Genomic DNA, 27232 nt, shown 5'->3' on the forward strand with positions numbered 1-27232 from the left:
TAATGACTGCAGGCCATGGGTACACATGGCCAGTGGGATGATAGAAACATGACTCTAGCTAAGAAAAAGCTTTTTTTTTTCCTTTTGAAGGTCCTGAATTGAATTTTCAGAAGTATACCTACTTGTCTAAATTTCATTGATGTGATTCTGGAATCCATGGTGGCAGGATTATCCCTTCTGCAGTACTGGCTATCACTTGGCACTTCAAAATCATAGAACATGTTGATGCTTGCCAACCATGATCCCATGCAAACCTTAGAGGTTTGTAAGTTTGATTCCAGGTTGCTTTCTCATGAAAACAAGCTCTCACCTTCCAGAAGGTGCTTATTCTCAGCCTGTGCTGAGATCATCCTCCGTGATGAAGAGTTTCTGCCAAAATTTATGCTGAATGCTATTTCGGTTCCCCTCATCCTCTAGATCTGTTGTGATGGACTTGTCAGTGTTGGCTGGGCAGACACTTTGATGCCTTGACAGCTTAGATTTGTTGATAGTTGGAGCACCAGGGACCAAATGCCAATAATCTGAAGTTGCTTTCAGAACCTGTTCATCCTCCTTTCAAGACCACTGTACTCAGGTGATGGCTGACATGTCATCCACTGGGGTGAGGTCTGTGCCTTTTGCAAAGATGATGAGCTTTAGCTAAGAAAAAAAGCCCCAAACCTTGTTTATCTACAGAATTTTGGCTAAGCTTGGGCTGATCGTAATTTGATGATGTCAGACATGGTGTCTGATGACTCTTAGACAGGGATATCAAAAGGCATATTTTAACTCACAGCTTGGAAGAGGAAATATGCAGTATTTTACAGACATTTTTATATATATATAACAGATTGCACATGCATTTACGTGGTGATATTTCAATTTCAAGATGCTATGCAGAAATACAGGAAATAAGAAATATTAAACTGGGCTCATAAAAATCGGAAACCAGACCAAAAGTGAATGTGTAAATGCCCTTAGGTGTAACCTGTCTGCCAAGCCTATACTGACAGCTGTAAAGATGAGACTCAGTTCCTGAGGATTTTTGCTTAAAACATTGTCTTGAATTTCCATGCAAGCACCTGGGAGAGTGAAATCATGCTGCATGGGCCCTTGGTGAATTATAGTTCCCCACATAGATTTGACTAAATGGCATTTCACTGGAAAAAGGGCTAAGAATAACCCATAAACCTATAAATAACTCCTGCTACTCTAGAGCAGGGAATAATTTATAAACCACTTCTTGTTTTGAGGGACTGCTGGAACAACTTGCTACTCTATGTTCACTTGCTCTGTTCTCTTGCTTGTCTGGCAGAGACTTTCTCTTTTTTTTCCACATTTAGACTGCTGTAGGCAAGAGTTCTTGAGAGGTGCAGCTCTTTTTTTTTTAATTACCTTGATCTCGTTGCTCGCTATTGCTCCCCCTGTTTGCCATTCCCCCTGCCTATTCTCATAGTGCTCATTGTCTTTTTTTTCCCCTGTTCTTCATATTTACGTCAGAGGAAACAAGCAGTGTGCTCAGGTGGCCAAGAAGGCTAATAGCATCAGAGCTTGTATCAAAAATAGTGTGGCCAGCAGGAGTAGGGAAGTGATTCTGCCCTTGTACTCGGTGTTGGAGAGGCTGCACCTCAAGTACTGTGCTCAGTTTTGGGCCCCTTACTAAGAAAAAGACATTGAGGTGCTGGAGTGTGTCCAGGGAAGGACAATGAAGCTGATGAAGGATCTGGAGAAGAAATGTTATGAGGAGCAGCTGAGGGACCTGGGATTGTTTAGCCTAAAGAAGAGGAGGCTGAGGGGAGAAGATCTTTGAAGCGTGACTTCTTTCCAAGGAGTGATCGAGCATTTAAGTGGGTGTGATTTAATTAACACAGCATTCCAGAATGAATTAAAGTAACCACCTCATGCTTTTAGCACATTGATTAAAGAGAGATTAGAAGAGATAGAAAGAAACAGTAAGTGAATGAGATTTTGATGTTGAGGAAAGAGATTATGTGGCTTTTGTTTTTCAAAGCAGTTGTAGGCTATTAGAAAATGGGCAATAATGACAATATCGCCATTTGTTGCTGAGCCAGTGGTATTTCAAAGAATTTCTAGAGTAGACTTGATTGAGATGTTGCTTCTTGAGAGTGGTAGGTATGAGATCCTGTGTTGCGAATCATCTCTTAAAAGATCTGCTTATGCTGATTGTCGCAGGTGATCCCCTGAATTGTGTGTAACGTAGTTTTAGGGTTTAGCCCTGAACTGGCTAATTTTGGTAGCTAAAATCATGCAGCTGGACTCCCACTTCCCTTTTCCCTCACCCCTTCAGGAGAAAGGGAAATGAGGGGAAAAAGAAACTTGCCAGTTAGAAATGAAAACTACAGCTTTAATGAAATAATAATAATAATGAAAATAATTAGAATGTAATAAATATATACAAATATACGAGGTCTCATGCCCCCACCCCACTCCTCAATGACTGTACATCACCACAAATACTGTAGAGTGGGTACGAGGGAGTGGGTCTATGGCTAGGAGGGAGCTGGGCTCTATTCAGTAACATGTGGATCTGGGTTCAGGAGCAGCCAGAGAGACAAGGTCCTCGCTGGACTTGAGCCATTACAGAAAAGTGTGAGACCCTCGTGATCTCTGATTTTTTTTGCTGAGTATGATGTATATGGGATGGAACGCTCTGTCGGTCAGTTTGGGGTCACCTGTCGCTGAAGATGCAGCCTTTTTTCGCCAGCTTGAGGATGGCCTTGGTTATTATAGGTGTAAATATAAGCAATGGCCTTTTGGCATACCATTGCCCTGTGATATCACTTCTAGAGAGAAACTGTGTGAAAAACATGCAGTTTGCTTTCAGAAAATGAAGTTACTTAGACGAGACTGAGTTAAGAGTGAGAAAACTGACTCTAATTTAGCTCGAACCACAACATGTAGCCACCAATGGCTTTGCTCTATAGCTTTCCTCTTTTTCTGATGTGGTACTTGATAATAGGGACGTAGCCTGTCAGCACTTTGCAATGCTTTGTAGTCATAAGGAAGGTTATTCCTGAATACTGCATTTAAATTAAGACAGCATTTCCCTTAGGAAGCTCTGTAGTGTGTAAATTAATTTTTAGAGAGGTAAAAGTTATTGATTTTAGGGGCTGAAAAGAATGAACCTTTAATCAGTCTGAACAGAGAATGCAGATTAAAACTTGATGTAAACGTCTGAGTTGATGTTGAGGTTTGCTTAACTGACACTAATGAACTGGTTTTAATGCACTGCACTGTATTTTAGTTGACAAAGTACTTGCAAGCTGCTTTTGCCTAATCAATACATCTTTCAAGAGGGAGCTTGTTTGGTTGGTCTTATAATATAAAAATTACCTGATTTCAGGATGGAGACTGCAATCTCCACTGTAATTACCAGGGAATATTTATGGCAGCATGGTAAGTTTTTAGCCATTCAGTAGAAATCTTTTTGCAGTTTCAGCGTAGTGCCATATCTTATCTGTGTACGTGGATATAAAAGAAGTGGATACCTGTATGTAGATGAAAAATGTGATTGAACAGACTTGTTACCTCATGTGTGCTCCATGTACAGCACTGGTGCAACACGGGCTAAGAATGAATAGGGAATCATAGGATGGTTTGAGTTGGAAGGGTCCTTGAAGATCACCCAGTTCCAACCCCCCTGCCATGGGCAGGGACACCCTCCACTAGATCAAGTTGCCGAAGGCCTCATCCAACCTGGCCTTGAACACCTCTAGGGATGGGTCAGCCACAAATTCCTTGGGCAACCTGTGCCAGTGTCTCACCACTCTTATCATGAATAATTTCTTCCTAATGCTCCAGCCCTCTAATCATTGTTGTGGCCTCCTCTGGACCAGTTCCAACATTTCCATATCCTTCTTATTTTGGGGACTCCAGAACTGGACACAGGACTCAAGGTGGGGTCTCATGAGAGCAGCATAGAGGGGAAGAATCCCCTCCCTTAACCCGCTGGCCACACTTCTTTTGATGCAGTCCAGTTTATGGATGGCTTTCTGATTAATATATTTAAAAAAAGCTTGAATGTAAATTCCTTCTTACATATTGTAATAAAAAATTGCAGATGAGGTAGGAGGAAGCTTCCTGGAAGCCACTTAACTCTTCCTATTCATCGTGGCATCATGATTTTTGCAGCTTTTCATCTCTTTGTTTTCTTCGGCTGTGTACTATAAAATATCAGCACTGATACGTGCTGCTGTTGCTGGGAGCTGTTAATCTGCGACACATTTTTAAAACCTCATTTTTTTTTCTTTTATTTCAAAATAGCTGTGCCATGGTAAAACTGCCTGGGCTTGGTTTATTCATTTAAAAGCTCTCTCTGGAATTAATGTTGTCTAGAGACAAGCTGGCTTTGTTTAATAACTTCACTCGAACTGCTTTATTGAAAAGGTGCAATTTATCTTCTGAAATAACGTCTTTTAGATGATTTAGAAAGTAAAGATTGCAAAGAGGAAAACCACAATGCCTACAAGTGTTTATCTGTTTCAAATAATGATCTGCTTATCCCTGTGTTCCTTGAGTAACTCTGCTTCACATCCTAATTCAGTGAATTTATTCGTTTTGAAGTGTAATAAATAAATGAGGCTAAGTAAACTAGCAACACAGATAAAAGAATTAAATTCATTTGCATAGCAAAAAATAGGAAGATCAATGATTTTTTGAGTCATGTCAAAGAAAAGCTACTGTACTGTGAATAAAATGACAACTGATCCAAGTTGTCTAGCATTATAAACAAACCTGAAAGCCTTTCACACATGATTTACCTTTGTTTAGACTTGCACGTTGATGAGGTTCAGACAAAACCTCCATATGTAAATTCTTGGGTAAAACGGAAGATCAGTCATTATAAGAAAACAGTACAAAATTTTCCTGTTAATTTGTTTAAAGTAGTTGGTGAAAAAAATGAAGTTTATGAGATTTAGTGAAAAATTCCTATCTTCATGTAGTTACCTCTGATTTTTGAAGCAGCCTGATTAGAGTAATTGAGGGAAAAGTTACTAGGGTACAAATGAAGAGAAGTTGCAAAGTTTATGTTCCAGGAAAAAGAAAAGATTCCTTTGAGAAAGGCAATATGAAGACATGAAGTATTTGTGCTGTATTTTAAAGAGCTAATATTTTTTTGTACTGAAGGGTTTTAGAATCATAGAATCACTTAGTTAAAAGAGACCTTTGAGATCACTGAGTCCAGCTGTACCTGTCTACTACTAAACCATATTCCTGAGCACCTCATCTGCCTGTCTTTTAAATAGCTCCAGGGATGGTGACTCAACCACCTCCCTGGGCAACCTCTGCCAGTGCCTGATAACCCTTTTGGTGAAGAAAGTTTTCCTGGTGTCTAATCTGAACCTCCCCTGGCACAACTTGAGGCCATTTCCTCTTGTCCTATCACCTGTATCACTTGGGAGAAGAGACCAGCCACCTTTTGTCATAGTTGCCAGCGAGCTTGGCAAACTGATGAGCTAAGGAACATAGGTAAGAGTCTGCAATGAGCTATTCAGGAGAGTAGGAAAACACAGGTAAGCACTGAGATTTATTGCAGCAGAGAGTATCAGAATGCGGTCCTAGCATTCTGTGTGTTGCTTTCAAAGCAACTTATTCGAGTATCAGATCTTTGAGCAGCTTAAAGCCATATTTATTTGCTCTACGTATTTTTCAGAAAAATATTAGAGATGCTTTTTGTTTGCTAAAACTGTAGAAAATGCTGTCACCAAGTACCTATCAGGCTTAATGTAATGGAAAACTGGGTGATGCTTGCCTGCAAATTAGAGGAAAGCTGCTCTGTTCTGCTGAATTAAACAACCAAAATACTGAATTAGTGGATTGATTGTGCAAGTCTTGCTGAGGCACTTCACTGACAACATTAGCTTGCTTGTGGTAGTGAAGAGTGATATACTGAGTATACAAATTGGGTGCTCACTGTCCATCTGCATCTGTCCAAAACTAGACATGAGGGACTACCTGAAAGGTCATTAAGACTTAGTGATTAATGTAAAGGTGAAAAATTTGTAGCAGGTACTGTCTATGAATACTCAATTTCTGCTTCAGCTTTTGTGAGAGTCTTAATGTATTTTGTGGCCTTTCTGAAATTCCTTTTTAGTTTAAGGAATACACTATGTCTTGATGGCAGGGTGATGATGAAGTCTCCTTTCTTCTCTAGTTGTAAGAGGGCTTACTAAGGAATGCTCTTTTTTTTTCTTTTGAAGAAAATACCTAAGTTTCTGGGTGCAGAATCTACTATTTCTGTTGCTTTTTCTGCTGTGGGGCTGACTTTCCTGTGTTGTTACACATTATTAGTAGTTTATCAAGGAGAGGTTTGATGCTCTGTTCCTGAGAGAGCTGGGTAGGCACTTGGCTGCCACTCATCATACAATCGTTAGGGCTGGAAAAGACCTCGATGATCATCCAGTCCAACTGTCAGCCCAACACCACCGTGCCTACTAAACCATGTCCCAAAGTGTCACATCAACATGCTACACTTCTTAGGGGCCAACTGCTGCAAGAGGTCTCCTCAGACTTAGTGGTTACTGAGTGCTTAAAGATGTTGTTCTATAACTGTGCTTCTTTCTTAGAATCATAGAATTGTTTGGTTGGAAAAGACCTTTGAGATCATCAAGTCCAACCAACCGCTCCTGTCCACTACTAAATCGTATCCCTGAGCACTTCGTCTACCCAACTTGTAAATACTTCCAGGAATGGTGACCTCACTACCTCCCTGGGCAGTGTCTTCCAGTGCCTGAGAACTCTTTCTGTAAAGAGATTTTTCCAGATGTCTAATCTGGACCTCCCCTGGCAGAACTTGAGGCCATTTCCTCTCGCCCTGGTGCCTGTCACTTGGGAGAAGAGACCGACCTCCATCTCACTACAAACTTCTTTCAGGTAGTTGTAAAGAGTGATAAAGTCTTCCCTCACCCTCCATTTCTTCAGGCTAAACAACCCCAGTTTCCTCAACTGCCTTTCATAAAGCTTGTTCCTCCCTGCAGCTTCATTGCCCTCTTCTGGACATGCTCCAGCACTTCAATGCCTTTCTTGTCGTGCGGGGCCCAAAACTGAACACGGGATTCGAGGTGTGAATGTCCTGTCGTGTCCTGGTCTGCTTTTTCAGTGGCTCCATTACTATGAAATACTGCTTTGTGTTATTGTGAAACTAGCAGGAAGACTTTTTCCCAGTCGGTAGCTTTCAGTCACAATTGGTTTCTAACTGTGCAACCAAAGCTTTCAGATTTTTGTGTCTTCATATTAGAAAAAGGCTCGGAGCAGTTTTGGGACAAAACCAACATTCATTGTGTTGACATGAAGCAGTTAAGCAAAAAACTATCAAGGAAAAACTATCAAGGTGGACTTGCAAAATTTTCAGTTAGCAGAAGCAGCTAAAAAAAGGTAATAAACACAATTTGGTATGAAATGGGGAGATTGTACTGTGAGGTTGTACTGAGCAAACTTGAGAAGTGACAGTACTGACTATGGCTTTGTTCAGCTTTATTTAGTTGCAGCCATTCTGTGATCCTGATCTTTCAGTAAGTCTCGAGAGAAGCTGGGGGAGGAAAATCCATGAACACAGTTATTCCAGATGAGAAAATAAGTCAATTTCTCGCTCAAACTATACTCTAAAACCTACACAAGAGTATCTAGTAGTGTTTCCACATGCAGTGCCGGCTTTTGAAGCTGTTGAGAGGAATTCACAGGTATAAGGATCAAGTGGAGATTGCTTTCCTGCTGATGTATACAAGTGTGAAGATACTAGGTGGGTAAAGACCTCCAAGAGTAGCTGTCTTCTATCTCTTCTTTGCACAGAGATAGACAAGTATTAGTGATAACTGTTTCAGTTACAGAGAATCTTCTAAACTGTGGCTCAGGAGACTGAGTAATTGAACAGATCACCCAGGAAGGGCAGTGTAGTTTCTGATTATGTCAAAATATGAAGACAGCCAGGCAAATGCTGAGAAAATTCAGAGCTGTTTGAAAGGAGCATCAGCAGCAGGTTTTTGGCCTTGCAAATTTGACTAAGCCAAGAGTTTTACATCATTCATTCCTACCAGAGAGGTCAGGTAGCAGAGGTACTCAGTCAGGGGAGAAAGGCTCCAGTATTGGCTGTCAGGCAAGATCGTGCAGCTCTTGCTCTTCTGCATTATGAATGCTTCTTGATATGTCCTACTCATAAAGGAGGTTGAGAGGAGACTTTATCGCTTTCTAAAACTGCCTAAAAGGAGGTTGTAGTGAGGTGAGTGCTGGTCTCTTCTCCCAAGTAACAAGTGATAGGATGAGGGGAAATGGCCTCAAGTAGTACCAAGGGAGGCTTAGGTTGGATACTAAGTAAAATTTCTTTACTGGAAGAGTGATGAAGCATTGGAAGAGGCTGCCCAGGGAAGTGGTGGAGTCGCTGTCCCTGGGAATGTTCAAAAAATGTGTAGATGTGGCGCTTTGTGACATAGTGGTGACATGTAGGCACGGTGGTGTTGGACTGATGATTGTACTGGATGATCTTAGAAGTCTTTCCAACTTTAATGATTCTATGGCGTAGATTCTTTTAGCATCTCAGTTGAGATGCAGTGCTAAATGAGAAGTAATAGAGGTGCTGGCTTGGCAGCAGCGTGTTATAAACTGCGTTTCATACAATATCAGTGTGGAAAAATGTCTTTGTTTAGCCTCTTGTTCTTGTAGAAAGCATGCTGAGCTTCTACTGTGGAATAAAAATGTGACTCAAATCTATTAGCAAATTATTTTTGCAAGTGCCAGCATGCTTTCTTTGAGTACAATAATTGACAGAGTTTCACACTAGGAAATGAAACCCAGTTGTTCAGAACTACAGCCCTCCAGTTTCAAGCAGAATTAAGTGCATGTTGTAGCATTTTGTTTATCATTCCTGGTTACTGTGATGCTTTCTGTCTCAGTGGATTCAACTTGTGCTATGTGCCCTTGCTCATGACATGGCAAATCACAACCCGTATGCTGTACCTTGAATTTTCTATGAAAATACTTGTCTTTGAACCACCACACCTCCTGACTGTGCTACGCTGATCTGACTGTATGTGTAGAATGAGTTGAGTCGGAAGAGACCTTAAAGATCATCAGTTCCAACCCCCTGCCATGGGCAGGGACACTTTCCCTTGGATCAGGTTGCTCAAAGTCTCATCCAACCTGGCCTTGAAAACCTCCAGGGATGGAGCATCCACAGTTTCTCTGGGCAACCTGTGCCAGTGCCTCACCACCCTCACAATAACCATTTCTTCCTAACATCTAATCTAGTTGTGGTGAGCGGCTCAAGAGACAGTTCAGTGAAACAGATGCGAACAAGGCAATTTCTCAGTTATGTGGCATTAATTTCACAGTGAAGGTTATTACAATCAATGTTTATTTGCTTTGAAAATGTTTATACTCATGGTCTTAGAAGCTTACAAAGCTGGATTGATGTGGGCAGCACAAACATTCATTCTGAAAAATCCAGAACTGTCTTGCTTAAGGTCACTTAATTATATTTGATCCACCCGTTAGGGCTTCTGGAGTATAACTCTAAACATTGTATGCAAAAATTAGTTGGCTTTCCATTAGAGTTATTTTGTATACATCGTAAACAAGTAAAACTTTAAAATTATAGAATTGTTGATGTTGGAAAAGGCTTTTAAGCTCATCTGATCCAACTAGCAATGCAACACTGACTAAACCATGCCCGACTAAACCATGTCCCAAAGCGCCACATCTACAAGTTTTTTGAACATCTCCAGGGATGCAGACTCCACTGCTTCCCTGGGCAGTCTGTTCCAGTCCTTCACCACTCTTTCAGCAAAGAAATTTTTCCTAATACCCAATCTAAACCTCCCCTGGTGCAATTTGAGGCCATTTCCTCTTGTTCTGTCATGTTACTTGGGTGAAGAGACCAACACTCACCTCTTTTACAGCCTCTTTTGAGGTAGTTTTAGAGAGCGATAAGGTCTCCCCTCAGCCTCCTCTTCTCCAAGCTAAACAATCCCAGTTCCTCCCAGTTCCCTCAGTTGCTCCTCATAAGGCTTGTTCTCTAGACCCTTCACCAGCCTTGTTGCCCTCCTCTGGACGTGCTTCAGCGCCTCAGTGTTTTTCTTATATTGAGGGGCCCAAAACTGAACACAAGATTTGAGCTGCAGCCTCACCAGTGCCAAGTATGGGGGCACAATCTTTTCTCTGCTCCTGCTTGCCACATCATTTTTGATCCAAGCCAGGATGCTCTTGGCCTTCTTGGCCACCTGGGCACACTGCTGGCGCATGTTCAGCTGTCTGTTGACCAACACCCCCAGGTTCTTCTCTGCTAGGCAGCTCTCCAGACACTCTTCCCTAAGCCTGTAGCATTGCATGGGTTTGTTGTGACAAAATTGCAAAACCTGGCACTTGGCCTTGTTGAATCTCATACAATTGGCCTCTGCCCACCAATCTAGCCTGTCCAGGTCCCTCTGCAGAGCCGACATTATAACTTTATCTTAAACTTCTGTTATGTGTAAGTTTGAAATAGGTTTTTTAACTTTAATTTAAACAAATTTATTTTCTAGAGAAGAAAGATGTAACGCAGAGCTTGGAAAGCTACACAGCAAAATGCCCTGGTACAATGGAATTCATCACTCTTCCAGATGGTTTGAAGTTACCTCCTGTTCCGTTCACCAAACTGCCTATTGTGAGGTAAGACTCCACAAGACAATCTTTAACTTTTCCACACTACCTGTCAAATTTTAAAGGATACTGGAAGAATGAAGCCTTCTCAGTTTATGTAAGTTGTTCACCATAACATGGAAAAATATCAAAATGACAAATTGTTTTGAGAAGTTCTTAGGCAAAAATAGAGCCTTTGAGCAGAAGATACTTTCTGTGGCCTTTAGTTTCAGAGGGAGAGAGTTGTTTGTTTTTTTAAAACTGTCATTCAAGAGTTTCTGATACAATCGAGGAAAAATATTTTGTAATCACAGTTGAGATTTAAGTTAGGTATCTGATCATACCGAAGGCCCATGATGCTGTCTCCATCCATGGAGCCCAGACTCAGCTGGAACTGGTGCCTTTTATAGTGGTTCCTTTTCAGATGTTGCATTTTCAAGCTGGCACCTTCACTGGCATATTCTAAACCCATGTTTCTTTGTGCCTGTGTGCCATGGTGCATCATGCAGTCAGTCCAGTGAATGGTACCTTGTTTTGATTAAGGCCTGGCATGAAGTATTAGAGAGAGTCAGAGACAGAGAGAAAACAGCCATTGGGCATCAGTCATAAAAGCTAAGGCTGAAAGAACATCTTTGTCGTGAAGCGTATTTTGAAGGAAAGATAATTGCTATTCAGAAAAAAATATGGTAGACGTTATTCCAAAGAGTTCTCAGAGCTTTAAATTCTCAGTGGGATGTCATCAAACATTTCATGAAGCAAGACTTCTGGTATCACAAAGATAATAAAGTGTGTAACCAAAGAGTGGCAATTATATTCATGTTCAGATTAGTTTTAGTCTCTAAAATGAAAAAGAGTGTTTTGCTCTATGACCATTTTTCATGATGCATCCAGTTTTACAACGTTCTCTCTTAACTTCTTCATATTTTTTGTCACATTTACTGAAGAAAGAGACCTTGTCTGACGAGTTGTAGTGCATTTCACATGATAGATCTGTTCACACTAACACTTTGTTGTGTGGGAGGTGCTTGCCTGAGGGACAAGATTGACTGGAGTATATGGTTGTGTGCGGTCAGATGGAATTGTATGCGGAATCAGAACAGTCCCACTGTTTGAATGCTCCAGAGGGCTGAAGGAAGAAATTCTTCATGATGAGAGTGGTGAGGCACTGGCACAGGTTGCCCAGAGAAGTCATGGCTGCCCTATCCTTGGAGGTGTTTAAGGCAAGTTTCATTGAGAATTTGACCACCTTGATGCAGTGAAAGGTGTTGCTGCCCATGGCAGAGGGCTTGGAACTGGATGACCTTTAAGGTCCCTTCCAACCCAAACCATTCTGTGATTCTGTGGTTGGCCCCCTGTTTGACTATCCTAGAATCGTATTTACAGTCAAGACACATGGGTAGTCATTTGTGGTTTTTTTTACCCTGATTTAGGTACTGGCTGTAGGATGTGCTGAATTACTGGAGTAGGTGGACTGTAGTGATTCATTTTCCGTTGACCTTAAAGATGTCCAATGACAAGTTGGAGAAAGAGAAGGGCAACGAAGCTGGTGAAGGGTCTGGAGCACAAGTGCTATGAGGGGTAGCTAAGTGAACTGGGGTTGTTTAGTCTGGTGAAGAGGAGACCTTATCACTCTCTGAAATTAACTGAAAGGAGGTTGTAGCAAGGTGAGCATTGGTCTCTTCTTCCAAGTAATAAGTGATAGGATGAGAGGAAATGGATTCACGGGAGGTTTAGATTGGATATTAGGAAAAATTTCTTTACTGAAACAGTGGTGAAGCCATGGAAGAGGCTGCCCGGGAAGTGGTGGAGTCACCATCCCTGGAGGTGCTCAGAAAGTGTGTAGATGTGGTACTTCAGGACATGGTTTAGTAGGCGCAGTGGTGTTGGGCTGATAGTTGTACTGGATGAACTTAGAGGTCTTTTCTAATCTTAGTGATTCTATGATTATGTGATTCTAAATTCAGGTAACTGCGTGTGTTAGATAAGTTTTCTGGTCAGTACATTCCACAGGCAGATTCCCACCTAAATGTAGGAAGCAGACCTGTATTTCTTCTGAGTGTTTTTAGACAACAAATTTAGTGCAGATTTGAACTTAGCCTTTTTTGGGGAACGTTAGTTGTATCTAACTAGAAAGCCTCCAGTTGTATCTACCCAACAGACCTCATGTGCTGCAGAGATGTCCCGCTGTTACAGTTGGAAAACAGCCATGCTGGAGGACCACAGAGCTCTTCCAGCTAAATCACACTGATTTTTGAGACATCAATTATAATCCTGCGGAAACACAGTTTTTGATCAATATTGAATAACCTGGGCTTATGATTCAAGCCATGCTAGAGCCCTCTGGAAACATTCACAATTATTGATGATGACTTCTATTTACTGTTGGCATTTCATGGTCTGCAAGTTTTTAATCCATTTAATGTGAGGTGCTTATTTTGGATGCAAATTTCTTAATCAAAATACTGTCAAACATCAAAATGCCACAGTGAAACTGGAACACAGTTGCACTGTTACCTTTTTCTCCCCAGTCCTATAAAGCAATAGAAGACATTTGGCTTGGCAAAACCATTATATTCCTATTACTCATTTAACTGGTATTTAATGTCTAGCTGTCTTTTATATAAATTTGGTATTCCTTATAGTCTTTCTTTTTGTGCGTGTATGTCATGTCATTTAACTAGATGCTTGCTATTATTGGTGTGCTTGGAGTCATAGAATCATTTGGTTGACAACAGCTGAATATGATGCAGCAGTGTGCCCAGGTGGCCAAGAAGGCCAATGGCATCTTGGCTCGTATCAAAAACAGTGTGGCCAGCAGGAAGTGATTGTGTCGCCGCATCTTGAATATGTACGTAGTTTTGGGCCTGTCACTACAGGAAAGACATTGAGGTGCTGGAGCGTGTCCACAGAAGAGCAACAAAACTAGTGAGGGGGCTGGAGAACAAATCTTCTGAGAAATGGCTGAAGGACCTGGGGTTGTTTAGGCTGGAGGAAGGGAGGCTGAGGGGAGACCTTATCGCTGTCTACAACTGCCTGAAAGGAGGTTGTAGTGAGGTGGGAGTTGGTCTCTTATCCCAAGTGACAGGCAACAGGATGAAAGGAGATGGCCTCAAGTTGCACCAGGGGAGGTTCAGACTGGACATTAGGAAAAAATTCTTTATTGAAAGGGTTCTCAGGCACTGGAAGCGGCTGCCCAGGTTGGTGGTTGAGTCACCATCCCTGGAGGTGTTTAAAAGACGGGTAGATGAAGTGCTCAGGGGTATGGTTTTGTATTGGGCAAGTATGGTTGAACTTGGTGATCTCAAAGGTCTTTTCCAACTTAATGATTCTATGATTAAGGTTGGAAAAGACCTCTAAAGTCATCAAGTGCAATTGCCATTTTCTGTGATCTGGGAGGGTATCACCTGTTGAATAGGTGGTTGAAGAACATTTATTCCTCAGTCATGCACTAAGATAAAACAGGTTCTCCTGTTTGTACAATAATGATGAATGAACCAAAGCACTTCTTTCTATATATAAAATAAAGTAAAATAAAATAAAATTCCTTTTTATTAGCACTTTATCATATCATAGAATTATAGAATGGTTTGAGTTGCAAGGGTCCCCTCTGCCATGGACAGGGACGCCTCCTGCTAGATCTGGCTGCCCAAGGCCCCATCCAGCTTGGCCTTGAACACTTCCAGGGATGGGGCATTCACAACTTCGCTAGGCAGCCTTTGCCAATGCCTTGCCACCCTCATTGTGAAGAATTTCGTCCTTATGTCTAGTCTAAATATGCCCCTCTCCAATTTATAGCCATTCCCCTTAGTCCTGTTACTACATGGCTTTATAAAAAGTCCGTTCCCAGGTTTCCTGTAGCCCCCTTCAGGTTTGTTTGTTTCTTCAAACAAATATTGTTCACCTGGTTTGCTTGAAGTTGCATTCTAATTTGTAACAAAATTCTATCAGAAGAGGTTTCAAAAGATGAAATATTCATGAATCTGTCATAGTTTCTCTACTCCTCAGGCATGGTGTATGTCATTTTGCATTCAGTTGTGATGCTGAGATGAAGTATCACCAACAGATGATGTATGGATGTGATTTATTTCTGATTCCAAAATACTTTTCATGTTATCTAGTATCTTCTTATCAGGTGTTTTATATCAGAGAGAGACCATGTCATTGCAGAGTCACTCTTGGGGCTTCATCATATTTCAGCAGTAGCACATTATCTTGAATAATTTGGGTCATTTTTAGAACAAATCACTATCTTGTATGAATATGCTTTTTATTAGTCGGCTATTGATAAAACTGTTCTTTAATGTGGTGAGGACTTGGGTGATTTTCATGTTCTTAGTAAGAATTTATAGTTTTGAATATAAGTATAAATCTGTAACTTTGGCAAGCGAATGACTGCAGTTATATCTGCACACCTTCCACTGGATCAGGTTGCTCAAAGCCCCATCCAGCCTGGCCTTGAACACCTCCAGGGATGGGGCATCCACTTCCTTGGGCAACCTGTACCAGTTTCTCACCATCATCACCGTAAAAAAAGTCTTCCTAATATCTAATCTAAATCTACCCTGTTCGTCCAGTGAAATTTTTTCTGGCTTCTAGTTTGTGTTTAAGTTAAATTTTTGGTTGCTTTCTGCCCTGTACTTGTGGTATCTGTGCTGTTCATTCTGCAGTTAATTTGGAAATTATTAACTGGATTTCATATCCCAGATCTGATTATTTTTGTTTCTGTTAGTTTCTACAGTAGATGTTTTTCCTTTGGTATTTGTTTTCTGACAGCTTTCTAAAACATTGCCTTTAGTTTCCTTGGCTTGGTATTACTTTCTTTTATATTGTAGATGTTTACTTCATGTTTTCCATTTCAGGTATTCTAATTGGCGCCTATTCACTGTAATTTAGTATTTATCAGCTCATTTTGAACACAACCTTCTATAAAATTCTCTTTACTCAACAGATCTGTAAAGCTCTTGAACCTCCCAACCAGTCTGCGGCCTCACAAAATGAAAAGTCTACTTGGTCAGAATGTGTCAACCAAGAGCCCCTTCATATATTCTCCAATTATTGCACATAGTCGTGGGGAAGAACGAAATAAGAAAATAGGTAAGATTGTTTTGGAATATTTTCTGTTGTTTCATTAAATTAGAAAATCTTCCTTGGTCAAGCCTTTCCTTTCAAGGCTTTTCTTGGTCAAAGCTTTCAAACCTGAACATTGCTCTCTTGTATTTTAAATAATCTGCATTTTAGCCAGAAATTCTGAAGGAACAAAGCTCTGTTCTCCATGGGAGAGTTTCAAATTCAGAAGAGGAATAAAGTCTCATAGATGATAAAACTGATTTTAGAGGAGATAAACTAGTTTTGCTTCTTTCTGAAACAAAAGAGAAATGAGGGAAAACTTCCTTCTGACCCATTGCATTCAGCAGTCAGCAATCAGGCGTGGTGCCCTGAGCTCGACGCGTGGCTGGGGTTTCCCCTTTTCTGATAAAGGGTATTGTCATGAACATGAAGAAATTAGGATGAATGAGCTGCATTTTCATGTTGAAAGATGCAAATCCATAGGAAAATGGCCTGTGGTAGTACATCACCCATAGATATTTTTAACAATTATTTTTGGTTAATAGTGGTTAGGCCATTAGGATTTTAAAAATGGGTTTCAGTTTACCTCCTCCAGGAGAAAAAAAAATCCTTCTAGTTGATATCCTGTTGTGATTTAACATGAACTCAGAATGATTAACTGATTAATCAGTTTTTCTTACAGACAGTTCAGCAAAATTCAGAAAAGCCTTATAAACAGTGTTTAGAATACCACAGTCATTTCCTGCTAAAGCGTCATTTAATTTATTATAAAGCTCTTCAGTGCAGTAATTGTGCTGCTGGAAATAGATTACAAGGCTTGTTTCAAGTCCTAGATTAAGTTACAAATACGGGTAGTCCTTTTGTTTCTTTTCATAGGATCACGGAATGGTTTGGGTTGAAAGGGACCTTAAAGATCATCCAGTTCCTCCCACTAGACCGGGCTGCTCAAGGTCCCAACCAACCTGCCGTGAACACTTCCAGGGAGGGGCATCCACAGCTTCTCTGGACAACCTGTTCCAGTACCTCACCATCTTCATTGTGAAGAATTTCTTCCTGATGCCTAATCTGTATCTTCCCCCTTCCAATTTAAAGCCATCCCCCCTTGTCCTATCACTCCATGCCCTTGGAAAATGTCCACCCCCACCTTTCCTGTCCCTCCCTTGAGGTTCTGGAAGGCTGCTGTAATGTCTCCTGGAGTCTTCTCTTCTCTAGGCTACTCTAGGAGTAGAGGGATTTTATACATGATAATTTTTAACATAAGCTTTAGTATTAGCACAAAGAGGACTTGTGTGACTATGGAACAGCACTGATTGTAAGAACTTGAATACAGAAATTTGCTGAATGGTGTTGATCCTTCTCTGTCTCTTTATGGTACTGTTTTTAGTACTATATAGTCACCAAAAAAAGAAGAAAAAAATAGAAACCCAATACTTTGACATGTCATGAGGGTTTGATAGATTTTCTGTTTCATGCTTTGAGCTGTAAACCATTAAACATTGAGCAGATCATCATCAGTAAAGGCTCCAACTAATTCTTCAAATAGGTAGTTCAGAAACAAGTTAGGGCAGAAAATTTTGAGCAGGACAAGCGTGTGCACTCCTCAGCTCCTGAACTCCATTTTCTCTCCCCTGCTCCCCACTCTTTTCAAGCATGAATGCATACAAGAGAGATGGGGAATGCTTTCTGATTCCCATATTCTGTTTGTCCTGTGAGTGGCAGTGTATTTGTATTGTAGGGTATTGCATTGTTATCTGGGTCGACTCCTATCTTGTCTTGCTCCCCTTTTTCTTCCCTTCCAACAGCCTTCTTTCATCTACTTTTAAAATTAGTTTTCTTCAGCAGTGTAGCAGCCACTTGGGTTGTTCACCTGGATTGTGCCTGGCCTGCAGAGCCTGCACTTGGAGATTCTCTATGACTCCTTCATTCCAAGGGGCCGCAGGCTTTTCCCACACAATCTTCTAGGTTAGGTGTTGGACTTCATCTGCCGTTGCAGCCCTGGTTATCACTAAGATCATATCCCTTACCTTGAGAAGAACATGAGCAATTTCTAGTTTGTTTTATGACAATGCATATTTTCAATAAATAGTTGAAACATGAGGAATTAGGAGATATGCAGAGGTATGGGTTGCTATCTGGCAGTTTGGATGGACATGGCTTATTGCCACTTTGCTGCTCTACTACTTCGATTTGGAAAGATGAGGGGTAAGAAATTAAAAAAGGATAAGAAATTTTAAAAATGTAGCATGTGACATCTTAAAGACCTTTCTCATTAGAGAAATATTTCTTTGGAAAATAGCTTATATTACTTCTCTGAGTTTGTTTAAAAATTGATCACAATTAAATTTTTAACATTTAATCTCTTATATAGTCCTTGTCATGGTTTATTTAATTTAAATAAAACGTTATTGCTAATCTTGGCAAACACTTGTATTAGAATTATAGAATCTCTTGACTGGAAAAGACCTTTGAGACCACTGAGTCCAACCACATCTGTCCACTACTAAACCATATCCCTGAGCACTTCATCTACCCATCTTTTAAATACCTCCAGGGATGGTGACTCAACCATCTCCCTGGGCAGCCTCTGCCAGTGCCTGAGAACCCTTCTGCTGAAGAAAGTTTTCCTGATGTCTAATCTGAAGCTCCCCTGGTGCAACTTGAGGCAATTTCCTCTCGTCCTGTTGCCTGTCAATTAGGAGAAGAGACCAATCCCCACGTCACTATGACCTCCTTTCAGGTAGTTGTAGAGAGCAATAAGGAAGGTCATTTCCCTCAGCCTCCTTTTCTCCCGGCTAAACAACTCCAGTTCCCTCAGCTGCCTCTCATAAGGCTTGTCCTCAAGATCCTTCACCATCTTTGTTGCCCTGGACATGCTCCAGAACCTCAATGGCTATCTTGTAGTGAGGGGCCCAAAACTGGAAAGAGGATTTGAAATGTGGCCTCACCAGTGGTGTAAACAGGGGCACAATTACTTCCCTACTCCTGCTGGCCACACTGTTTCTGATACAAGCCAAGATGCGTTCTTGGCCACCTGGGCACACTGTTGGCTCATATTCAGCGAGCTGTCGACAAACACCCCCAGGTTTTTCTCTTTCAGGCAGCTTTCCATCCACTCTTCCCCAAGCCTGTACTGCTGCATGGGGTTTTTGTGTCTCAAGTGCAGGACTCGCCACTTGGCCTTGTTGAATCTCATACCATTACTATGCAGTGTTCTTGTTCCTTGATGGATACAAAAGGAACTGTGTTTTTCAGAAGCAGTTCAAGTTAGGATTTGTTTGTGTGCTGTGTGTGCCACAGGAGTTTTACATTATACAGGGCAGTTTCTCCTTTTATGCTTTTATTCAGCTTATGGAACTGTCTGATCTGCTTATGATCCTGTAAAGCATTTGTGTTTTGAAGTGTATACACAGTGCATTCACCGTTTAAAGCCTCTAATGTTGCATTCAAAGTCACACAAACAAAGGAATACACAAAGTACCATAAGATACTTCCTCTGAAAGAAGCTGAGAAATTTAATAAACTTTGATACTAATGAGAGTATTTTAATGAGATGTATTTAATTAAAAACAATTACAATAACAAATGAACAGTGTTTTCCTTACATGGAAATATATAAGCCATATTTTTGTTAAATTATTGTTACAGCAAAGGAAATCAAGTACTGCTGAAAACCAAAGAGAAACAAAACCCTTCAGAAAGTCTTGAGGAAATGTTTACAGCTTTCAGCTTGATAAGCTTTTCTGATTGGAAACAATAAATGGGATAATTATATTCTGGTTAAATTGCTTTAATAGTACATTAGTCATAAGAAAGAAATGTGCTGATTTTTGACATAGAGTGTTTTCTTTGTTTTAAAGTGCTGATAGTCTAAAGCAGCAAGAATGGATAATAGTCCCATTAGTAAATCTGGCAACTAATGGCATACCAATATTAGATGATGTAAATATAGCTTTTCACCTAGGACCATATAATCTGATTTTAGCTTTTCTTTCAAAAGCTTTTTCTCCCAAGGAAGCAATCCTATAGCATTGCCCTTGCATCTTTTACAAGGAAAGACAACCAGAGGCAGCTACTGAGATGGAACATCTTTCTGGTGTTGTGGTTTCTCCATGAATCTTGCTCCTGGGCTTGGTCTGCTGCCAAGGTTCCATGTCTGTGGCTGGCTGGTGCACATGAGGAATGGGGGTGAGGTCACAGCTCGTTCCTACAGGTCATCAGAGACCTTGGCACCTCCTGCTCCAAGGTGCTGTTGTGTTGCTGCTGCGGCTCTTTGTTTGCAGTCTCTGGTGGTCAGTGCCATGGGGCCTGAGTACTTCTTGCTGAGTCTCAACTAATACTCCCTTTTGTTTTCACCCTCCCTAATCCAGCACAGCCAGCGAAAGCCCTCGTGCAGCTACTCCACCCCCTGCCCAAGTGGCCCCACCAGCGCATACCTGGCAGAAAAGGACCTGGGGGTGTTGGTCGACAGCAGCTAAATATGAGCCAGCAGTGTGCCCAGGTGGCCAAGGAGGCCAGCAGCATCCTGGCTTGAATAAAAAATGATTTGGCCAGCAGGAGTAGGGAAGTAATCTAGCAGTGCTGAGGTGGAGTACAACCCACCTCACTACAACCTCCTTTCAGTAGTTCTAGAAAGCGCGATAAGGTCTTCCTTCAGCCTCCTCTTCTCCAGGTGTTCTGATGACTTCACTTATTTAGAATCACTTCTTACGTGGTTGCTTTGAAAGTGTTTTCTGAAAAGAGATTGTAGTCTTGTGGTAGTTCTTATACAGTGTAAATTAATTTAGAGAGATAGAAGTGACCACTTCGACCACTACAAGTGCCTGCATGGATACAGGCAATGATAATGAGGCGTCAGTGCCTCAACACCTTTGGAGCTTTGTACAGTACCTCTTCATAGAATTATAGAATGGTTTGGATTGGAAGGGACATTAAAGACCATCCAGTTCCAACCCCGCTGCCAAGGGCAGGGACACCTCCCACTGGATCAGGTTGCTCAAGGCCCCATCCAGCCTGGTCTTGAACACCTCCAGGGATGGGACATCCACAGCTTCCCTGGGCAACCTGTGCCAGTGCCTCACCACCCTGACAGGAGAAAAAATTCTTCCTACTGTCTAATATAAATCTCCCCTCTTTCAGCTTTAAACTGTTACCCCTCATCCTGTCACTACAATCCCTGATAAAGAGCTCCGGCCCAGCTTTCTTGTAGACACCCTTTAAGTCCTGGAAGGCTGCTATAAGAAGCCAGCGGAGTAACAGATTCATTTGTGGACTGCAGAATGTGTAAGACAGTGTGGACACTAATAGAAATTAAATTAAAGAAATCTACAGAACATCTCATGCAGTTGTGCTTTTAGACCTTTTCTTTTAATCAACAGTATTGCTTTTTAGGTTTCGTAGTAATAGAACCTGTTACTGTTCCTGAATGTATGTTTTTAATTTCTACTAGCATTAATTGGAGTTAAACATTTGCATTAAGTACTTTTCCCTTGAGCTCTCTAATATTGCTTGTGAAATGTAATCAGATAGTAAATGATTGAAAGTGTACAATTAGAGTACAGACGATTTCAACTGTGAATTATAGTCTTAAATAATCCTGTTTTTTACTGGACTTTCTAATATCCTCAGAAAAAGTGTTAATAAAGTCTGTTAAAATTATTGAGTAAACTAGTACAAGTTAATCCATTTATGTTATAGCTTATTTTATGGTCATGATTTATTTAACAAATACAGTTAAACTACCTTTTGTTTAATTGGACTGCATGGTCTCAACTTGTGTGGAGACTTGTCACATTCAGTTTTATGCCTGAATGTCAGAGTATCGTAGAATCATAAAATGGTTTGGATTGGAAAGGACCTTAAAGATCAACCAGGTCCAATCTCCCTGCCACAGGCAGAGACACCTCCCACCAGTCCAGGCTGCTCAAGGTCCCGTCCAGGCTGCCCTTCAACACTTCCAAGGAGGGGGCATCTACAGCTTGCCTGGGCAACCTGTGCCAGTGCCTCACCATGCTCATTGTGAAGAATTTCTTCCTAATGTGTAGTCTGTATCTCCTTTCTTTCAGCTTAGAACAATTAACCCTTAGCCTATCATTACATGCCCTTGTAAAATGTCCCTGCATAGCTTTCTTGTATGCCTCCTTCAGGTACTGAGAAACTTGGAAGGTAAACAGGATCCTATAGGCTGAAAAGATTATGAAGTGGAGATGTAAACTACTCTTTCTGCACTGAGCAGTTCCTCAGGATTTGTGTCTCTGCTGCTAACCTCATTTTCGTAAACTCCTTTCCTTCTTAAATTAAAAAAAAATCCAGATTTTAAACTTGGCAGGGTGAAGCATCTTTAAAGTTGAACCTCTGTCACTTATAGGGAGTTATAAACTGAAAGTGCAGCTTATTACCTCACCTATTTTTGTTCTTTGTCTTCCGTAAGTATTTCCACAATGCTAAATAATTTGTGTTATTGCCTAAGTCTCCATTTTGTGAACCTCAGAAGAATCTGTCGCTCTAGATCCTAGTAGACCTTCCCCTCCCACAGCATTTCTCAAACTACTTACTATTTCTCGAGAAAAATCAGTGGGAGGAAACTAAGGTGGCATCTTGCTGGTGAGCTGTTGTTTCCTTCTTAATTTAGAACAATCTTTTATTTACTCTGTATCATCAGCTGTGTCTGTATGAAGATTTGTTTCCATTATTTTTAATTCCTTTCTTCCTGCTGTGTTCATTCCTTTCTGGTTGCTTTTAATCTGAGTCTTAATTATCCGAGGCAATGTTCTTAACTCCAAATATGTAAACCTTTAAGTGTTTAACATTAAGGATGTGTTTAAGTACTGTTTGAATTGATGCCTGAATTAATTTTGCCAATGTAGTGTTGGCACGCTGGGTCTTTGAAGCACTATTACTGCATTAATGAATGCTTCCTGTCCTTTAACCCATTGCTTTGCCTGGGTTTTATTTATAGTTTGTGTCCCACACTGTACTTGAATAGGACTTGGGCTGTGAAGATTATACAAAAATGTTAGTCTAGAATGTTTAGATAATACAGCAATCTGACAGCTCAGCTGATGCTACTTCTTTATATCATGATGATTAGGTTAAGCAGCAAGTTGAGGGAGGGGATTCTCCTCCCCTGCTCCTCTCTCGTGAGACCCTACCTGGAGTATTGTGTCCAGTTCTGGAATCCCCAACATGAAAAGGATATGGAACTTTTGGAATAGGTCCAGAGGAGGCCACAAAGATGGTCAGAGTGCTGGAGCAGCTGTCCGATATGAGGACAGGCTGAGAGAGTTGAGGTTGTTCATCCTGGAGAAGAGAAGGCTCTAGGGAGACCTCATAGTGACCTTCCAGTACCTGAAGGGGGCTGCAGGAAAGCTGGGGAGGAACTTTTTCCAAGGGCATGTAGTAATAGGATGAAGGGGAATGGCTTTAAATTGGAAGGGGGAAGATTTAGATTAGACATTTGGAAGAAATTCTTCATGGTGAGGGTAGTGAGGCACAAGTTGCCCAGGGAAGCTGTGGATGCCCCCTCCCTGGAAGTGTTCGTGGTCAGGTTGGATGGGGCCTTGAGTGGCCTGACCTAGTGAGAGGTGTCCCTGCCCATGGCAGGGGGGTTGGAACTGGATGATCTTTAAGGTCCCTTCCAACCCAAATCATTCTATGATTCTATGATTCTAATTCCTACCTTGATTCTGTAATAATTTCTTCTAGACTTCCAGTGGGTCCAGGGAGATGTATGTGAAGTTCAGTTGATGGTGTACAACCCTATGCCTTTTGAGCTCCGAGTAGAAAACATGGTATGTATCTTTCTAAATCTCCCCTTTCTATTATTTTTCCCCAAAATTTCTCATTTGAACTTTCAAATGTGGTTTTCTATAAATCAAATAGCTTGAAAAGCCTTTTACGCCAGTATAACCTCTGTTTAACAGTGCATATTGTCAATTATTTCTTGTTTGTTGGTGATGAGGCATTGAAGTGAAAATCTCTGCCACTCAGAGTGTTCAAGTGCTTTACTGTTACTGACCTGTAAATTAATTCTGTACCTTTTTTCAGTTACTACAACTCATGCTACATAATTTATATACTGGTATTCAAGTAATAATTATATTCTGAAACATAATAATTAGCGTATACTCACTACTGTAATTTAAAAATCTGCATTCATCCTAGCTTTTCAAATTCCCCCTTTGACCACATTTTTAAAAATCTGAGAAATTTAAATAGTTCTGAGAAGCCTTGGTTTTTAATAGAAGCTTCAGCTCGTGGATCTGCTGTTCCCAAGATATTTGAAAACTCTGTAAGCCAAAATTATCAGGAGAGAGGAAAAAAAAGGCTAAAATACCAGAGGAGCATGTGAGGTTAGAAGGATCAAGCCCAAGCTGTCTGCAATTCTAATATACTGTATGATATTCGTTTTATGGACTGCCTGCAGTGTGTCTTGAGGCAGAGTAAACTGGGTTTTTTTTCCCCTTCTTTATGCCAACTACCAGGGTGTTTTTAAATTGTTACCTGTTTAAAGGTTAAAAATCCTCTAACTACCAAACGAGCTTAATCTCCACTCAGATCTAATACAGTGCTGTCCTTTATGTTAAATACTTTTACCTTTAATATTGCTTTAAAAAAAAATCTTGCCTTTTAGAGCCTGCTGCTCTGTTAAGCCAAGTGAATCAGTCTGTATTTATTTCTTCAGGATTTTTGATTGTTTTTTTTTAATTGATAGGAACACTGCAGTGGCCAGGCAAACAATTTGACCTGAATTATTACTAATATGCTGCATATAATAAAGTGGTTTTCCATGGTAAAGGAAGATGCCCAAAGGTTGTGTTATAGCATAATAAAATTCAGTCTTGGAAGCTAAGACACTAGTTTCTTCAGCAGTATTTTATCTAACCCTCACAGAAGTATTCCAAATTGTTAGGAATGAATAGAAAAAGTAATTGTAAGGCTGCGCATCATAAAGGATTCTATACAGGAATTAATTCATTTAAGTGTGTTTTCATGTATAGTGTAATTTGTATTATGTAAGTAATGATGCGATTGTATATTTAAAAAAAATAGATTTGGGTAATTTCTTGATTTCTTAAAGAGGAAATTTCTTGTGAGTGCTTACATACACTTAAGAACTCAGTTGTTTGCATAGATGTGCACTGCATCCACTCCCCCAGCAAATTAGTTGCAGTAGCGTGAATATTTCTTTTTACTGTTCACGTGATACAATTCTGTCTTTGAATTAATACTTAATTTCGGTTTCATTGGTAAGTGTAAGAGGCAGCAGGCATGCAAACTAGATACAAATAAATGAAGTGATTAACGTAATTCTTTAGTCAGTGTTCCATAAATAGAGTTCTTTGAGCCATTCTGATCTGTGCTAATGTCATCTCATCTGTGGAAATGAGTTGATTTTGCTTGATTTGTTTGTGGTATCAAGACTGTAGCCAGCAAGTTGAGGAAAGCAGTTATTCCCCTCCATTTGGCATTTGAGAGACAATGTCTTTAGAACCAACACCAGTTTTGAGCTCCCTGTACAATAGAAATAGTAACAGGCTGGTATCAGCCCATCAGGATTACCAGGATAAGACAGATCAGGGCAGGTTCAAAGAACTGCATTTGTTCATTTTGAAGAAGAGAAGACTACTGGATTCCTATTGCTCTCCTTGATCCCAGAGTGGGAATGTGCAGTGAAAAAGGAACCAGGCTTTTCACAGAGGTGCCCAGTGTAAGGATGAGAGTCAGTGAACAGCAATGGAAAACTTTCCCAATAAAAAATTCCTTTTTTTCCCATCATGAGGGTGATCATACACTGGGACTGGTTGTCCAGAGAGAATGTGGGATCTTTGTCTTTGGAAATCTGCAAAATTTGAGTGTGTAGGACAGTGAAAACCTAACCCATGAGATTGGCCCTGTTCTGAGCAGTGAGCTAGCCAAGAACACCTCTAGCATTTCCCTCCAGCCTAAATTGTTCTGGTTTTCCAGTCTGGTCTGTGAGTTTTCTAGAACGTGGGAATAGTTATTACTTTATCACAAGGATAAAATCTTTGTTTTTATTTTAATAATTCAAGGCATTGTTTAATATTTTAAAATGTTTTGTTTTATTATTAACATGTACTCCTGCCTGTGGTCCCCATGCCCCCTCGTTGTCTGATTTCTCACTGTGTATCACATTCTTCCATGTTATTTAGTGTCAGAGAATCATTTTCATAGCAAGTGTGTTCTTTTCTGTCATTTAATGGCAATTTCAGCTTGTTTTTTTGCTCTGACTCAGCACTTTGCCTTTGCAGTGTGACTCCCTACCTGTTCAGCCTTGTTGCCAGTCACCTTGCAGTTCTTTGAGTTCTCCATGACTTGATTCCCTTTGTTCTTTACCCTTTTCATGGTTCACCGTTCATCAACATCTAACTGTCCTGAACTCTGTAGTCTTGCAGAGGGATCTCGACAAATTGGAGAGGTGGGCCATCATCGGCCCATGAAGTTTAACAAGGGCAGGTGCCAGGTTTTGCACCTGGAACACGGTAACCCTGGATGTACACGTGGCCTGGGGAGTGAGAGGCTGGAGACCAGCCCTGTGTAAACCCTGTTCTGGTTGATGGCAAGTTGAACATGAGGCAGCAGTGCGCACGGCATTGCTCGCTGGTTGAGAGAGGTGGTTGTCCCGCCTTGCTCCACACTGGTGTGGCCCTGCCTTGAATACTGAGTCCAGTGTTGGGTGCCACTGGACGAAGAGGATATCAAGCTACTGGAGTGTCCAGAGGAGGCCACAAAGTTGATGAAGGGTTTAGAGGGAAAGACATATGAGGGGTGGCTGAAATCACTTGGTCTTTTCAGCCTGGAGAAGAGAAGACTGAAGGAAGACCACATCACAGTTTACTTCTTCCTCACAAGGGGAAGAAGACGAGCAGGTGCTGATCTCTTCTCTCTGGCGACCAGTGCTAGGACCTGAGGAAATGGCAGGAAGATGTACCAGGGGAGGTTTAGGTTGGATATTAGGAAAAGGTTCTTCCCCAAGAGGGTGGTGGAGCAATAGAGCAGCTCCCCAGGGAAGCCATCCTAGTGCCAAGTCTGACAGTATTGAAGAAGCATTTGGACAACACCCTCAGACACATAGTGTGAATGTTGGGGTTGTCCTGTGCAGGGACAGGAGTTGGACTTGATGATCCTTGTGGGTCCCTTCCAACTCTGGATGTTTCATGATTTTATGATTTTCTAATTTTTCCCTTTCCTTTCTCTTTCAATTTATGATTTGTAGTTTGGTTAGCTTACTGATTTCATGTTAATGCTGGAAGCATCAATCCAAACTTTTGTCATGATCATTGGAAGTGTTCAGTGCAACGTTGGATGGGGCCTTGAGCAGCCTTGTATAACAGGAGGTGTCCCTGCCCATGGCAGGGGTGTTGGGATTAGATGATCTTTAAGATCCCTTCCAACTCAAACCATTCTATGATTCTATGATTTATGCTTTTCCTAATGTGTCTTCCTGTCTGTTGTAGCTGAAAGTTTAGATGGGAAACAACTTAGTATTGAGGAGAAGTAGGTGCGGAGCATGGTTCCTCGTTGAAAGGTTTCTCTGTCT

The 27232-nt window shown here is 41.0% G+C and overlaps 1 protein-coding gene across 3 annotated transcripts in view; it reads left to right on the forward strand.

Moving 5' to 3' along the window:
- The window catches only part of TRAPPC9 (trafficking protein particle complex subunit 9), a 536040-nt gene that overhangs the window by 39725 nt on the left and 469083 nt on the right, over positions 1-27232 (forward strand). For all 3 annotated transcript variants that reach the window (XM_054059308.1, XM_054059310.1, XM_054059309.1), the window contains 3 exons: positions 10512-10638; positions 15557-15702; positions 23377-23462. In XM_054059308.1, the coding sequence (XP_053915283.1) occupies positions 10512-10638; positions 15557-15702; positions 23377-23462 (359 nt within the window). The remainder of the gene's footprint in view (positions 1-10511; positions 10639-15556; positions 15703-23376; positions 23463-27232) is intronic.

Source organism: Cuculus canorus, chromosome 2, assembly GCF_017976375.1.
Source record: "Cuculus canorus isolate bCucCan1 chromosome 2, bCucCan1.pri, whole genome shotgun sequence".
NCBI lineage: Eukaryota > Metazoa > Chordata > Aves > Cuculiformes > Cuculidae > Cuculus > Cuculus canorus.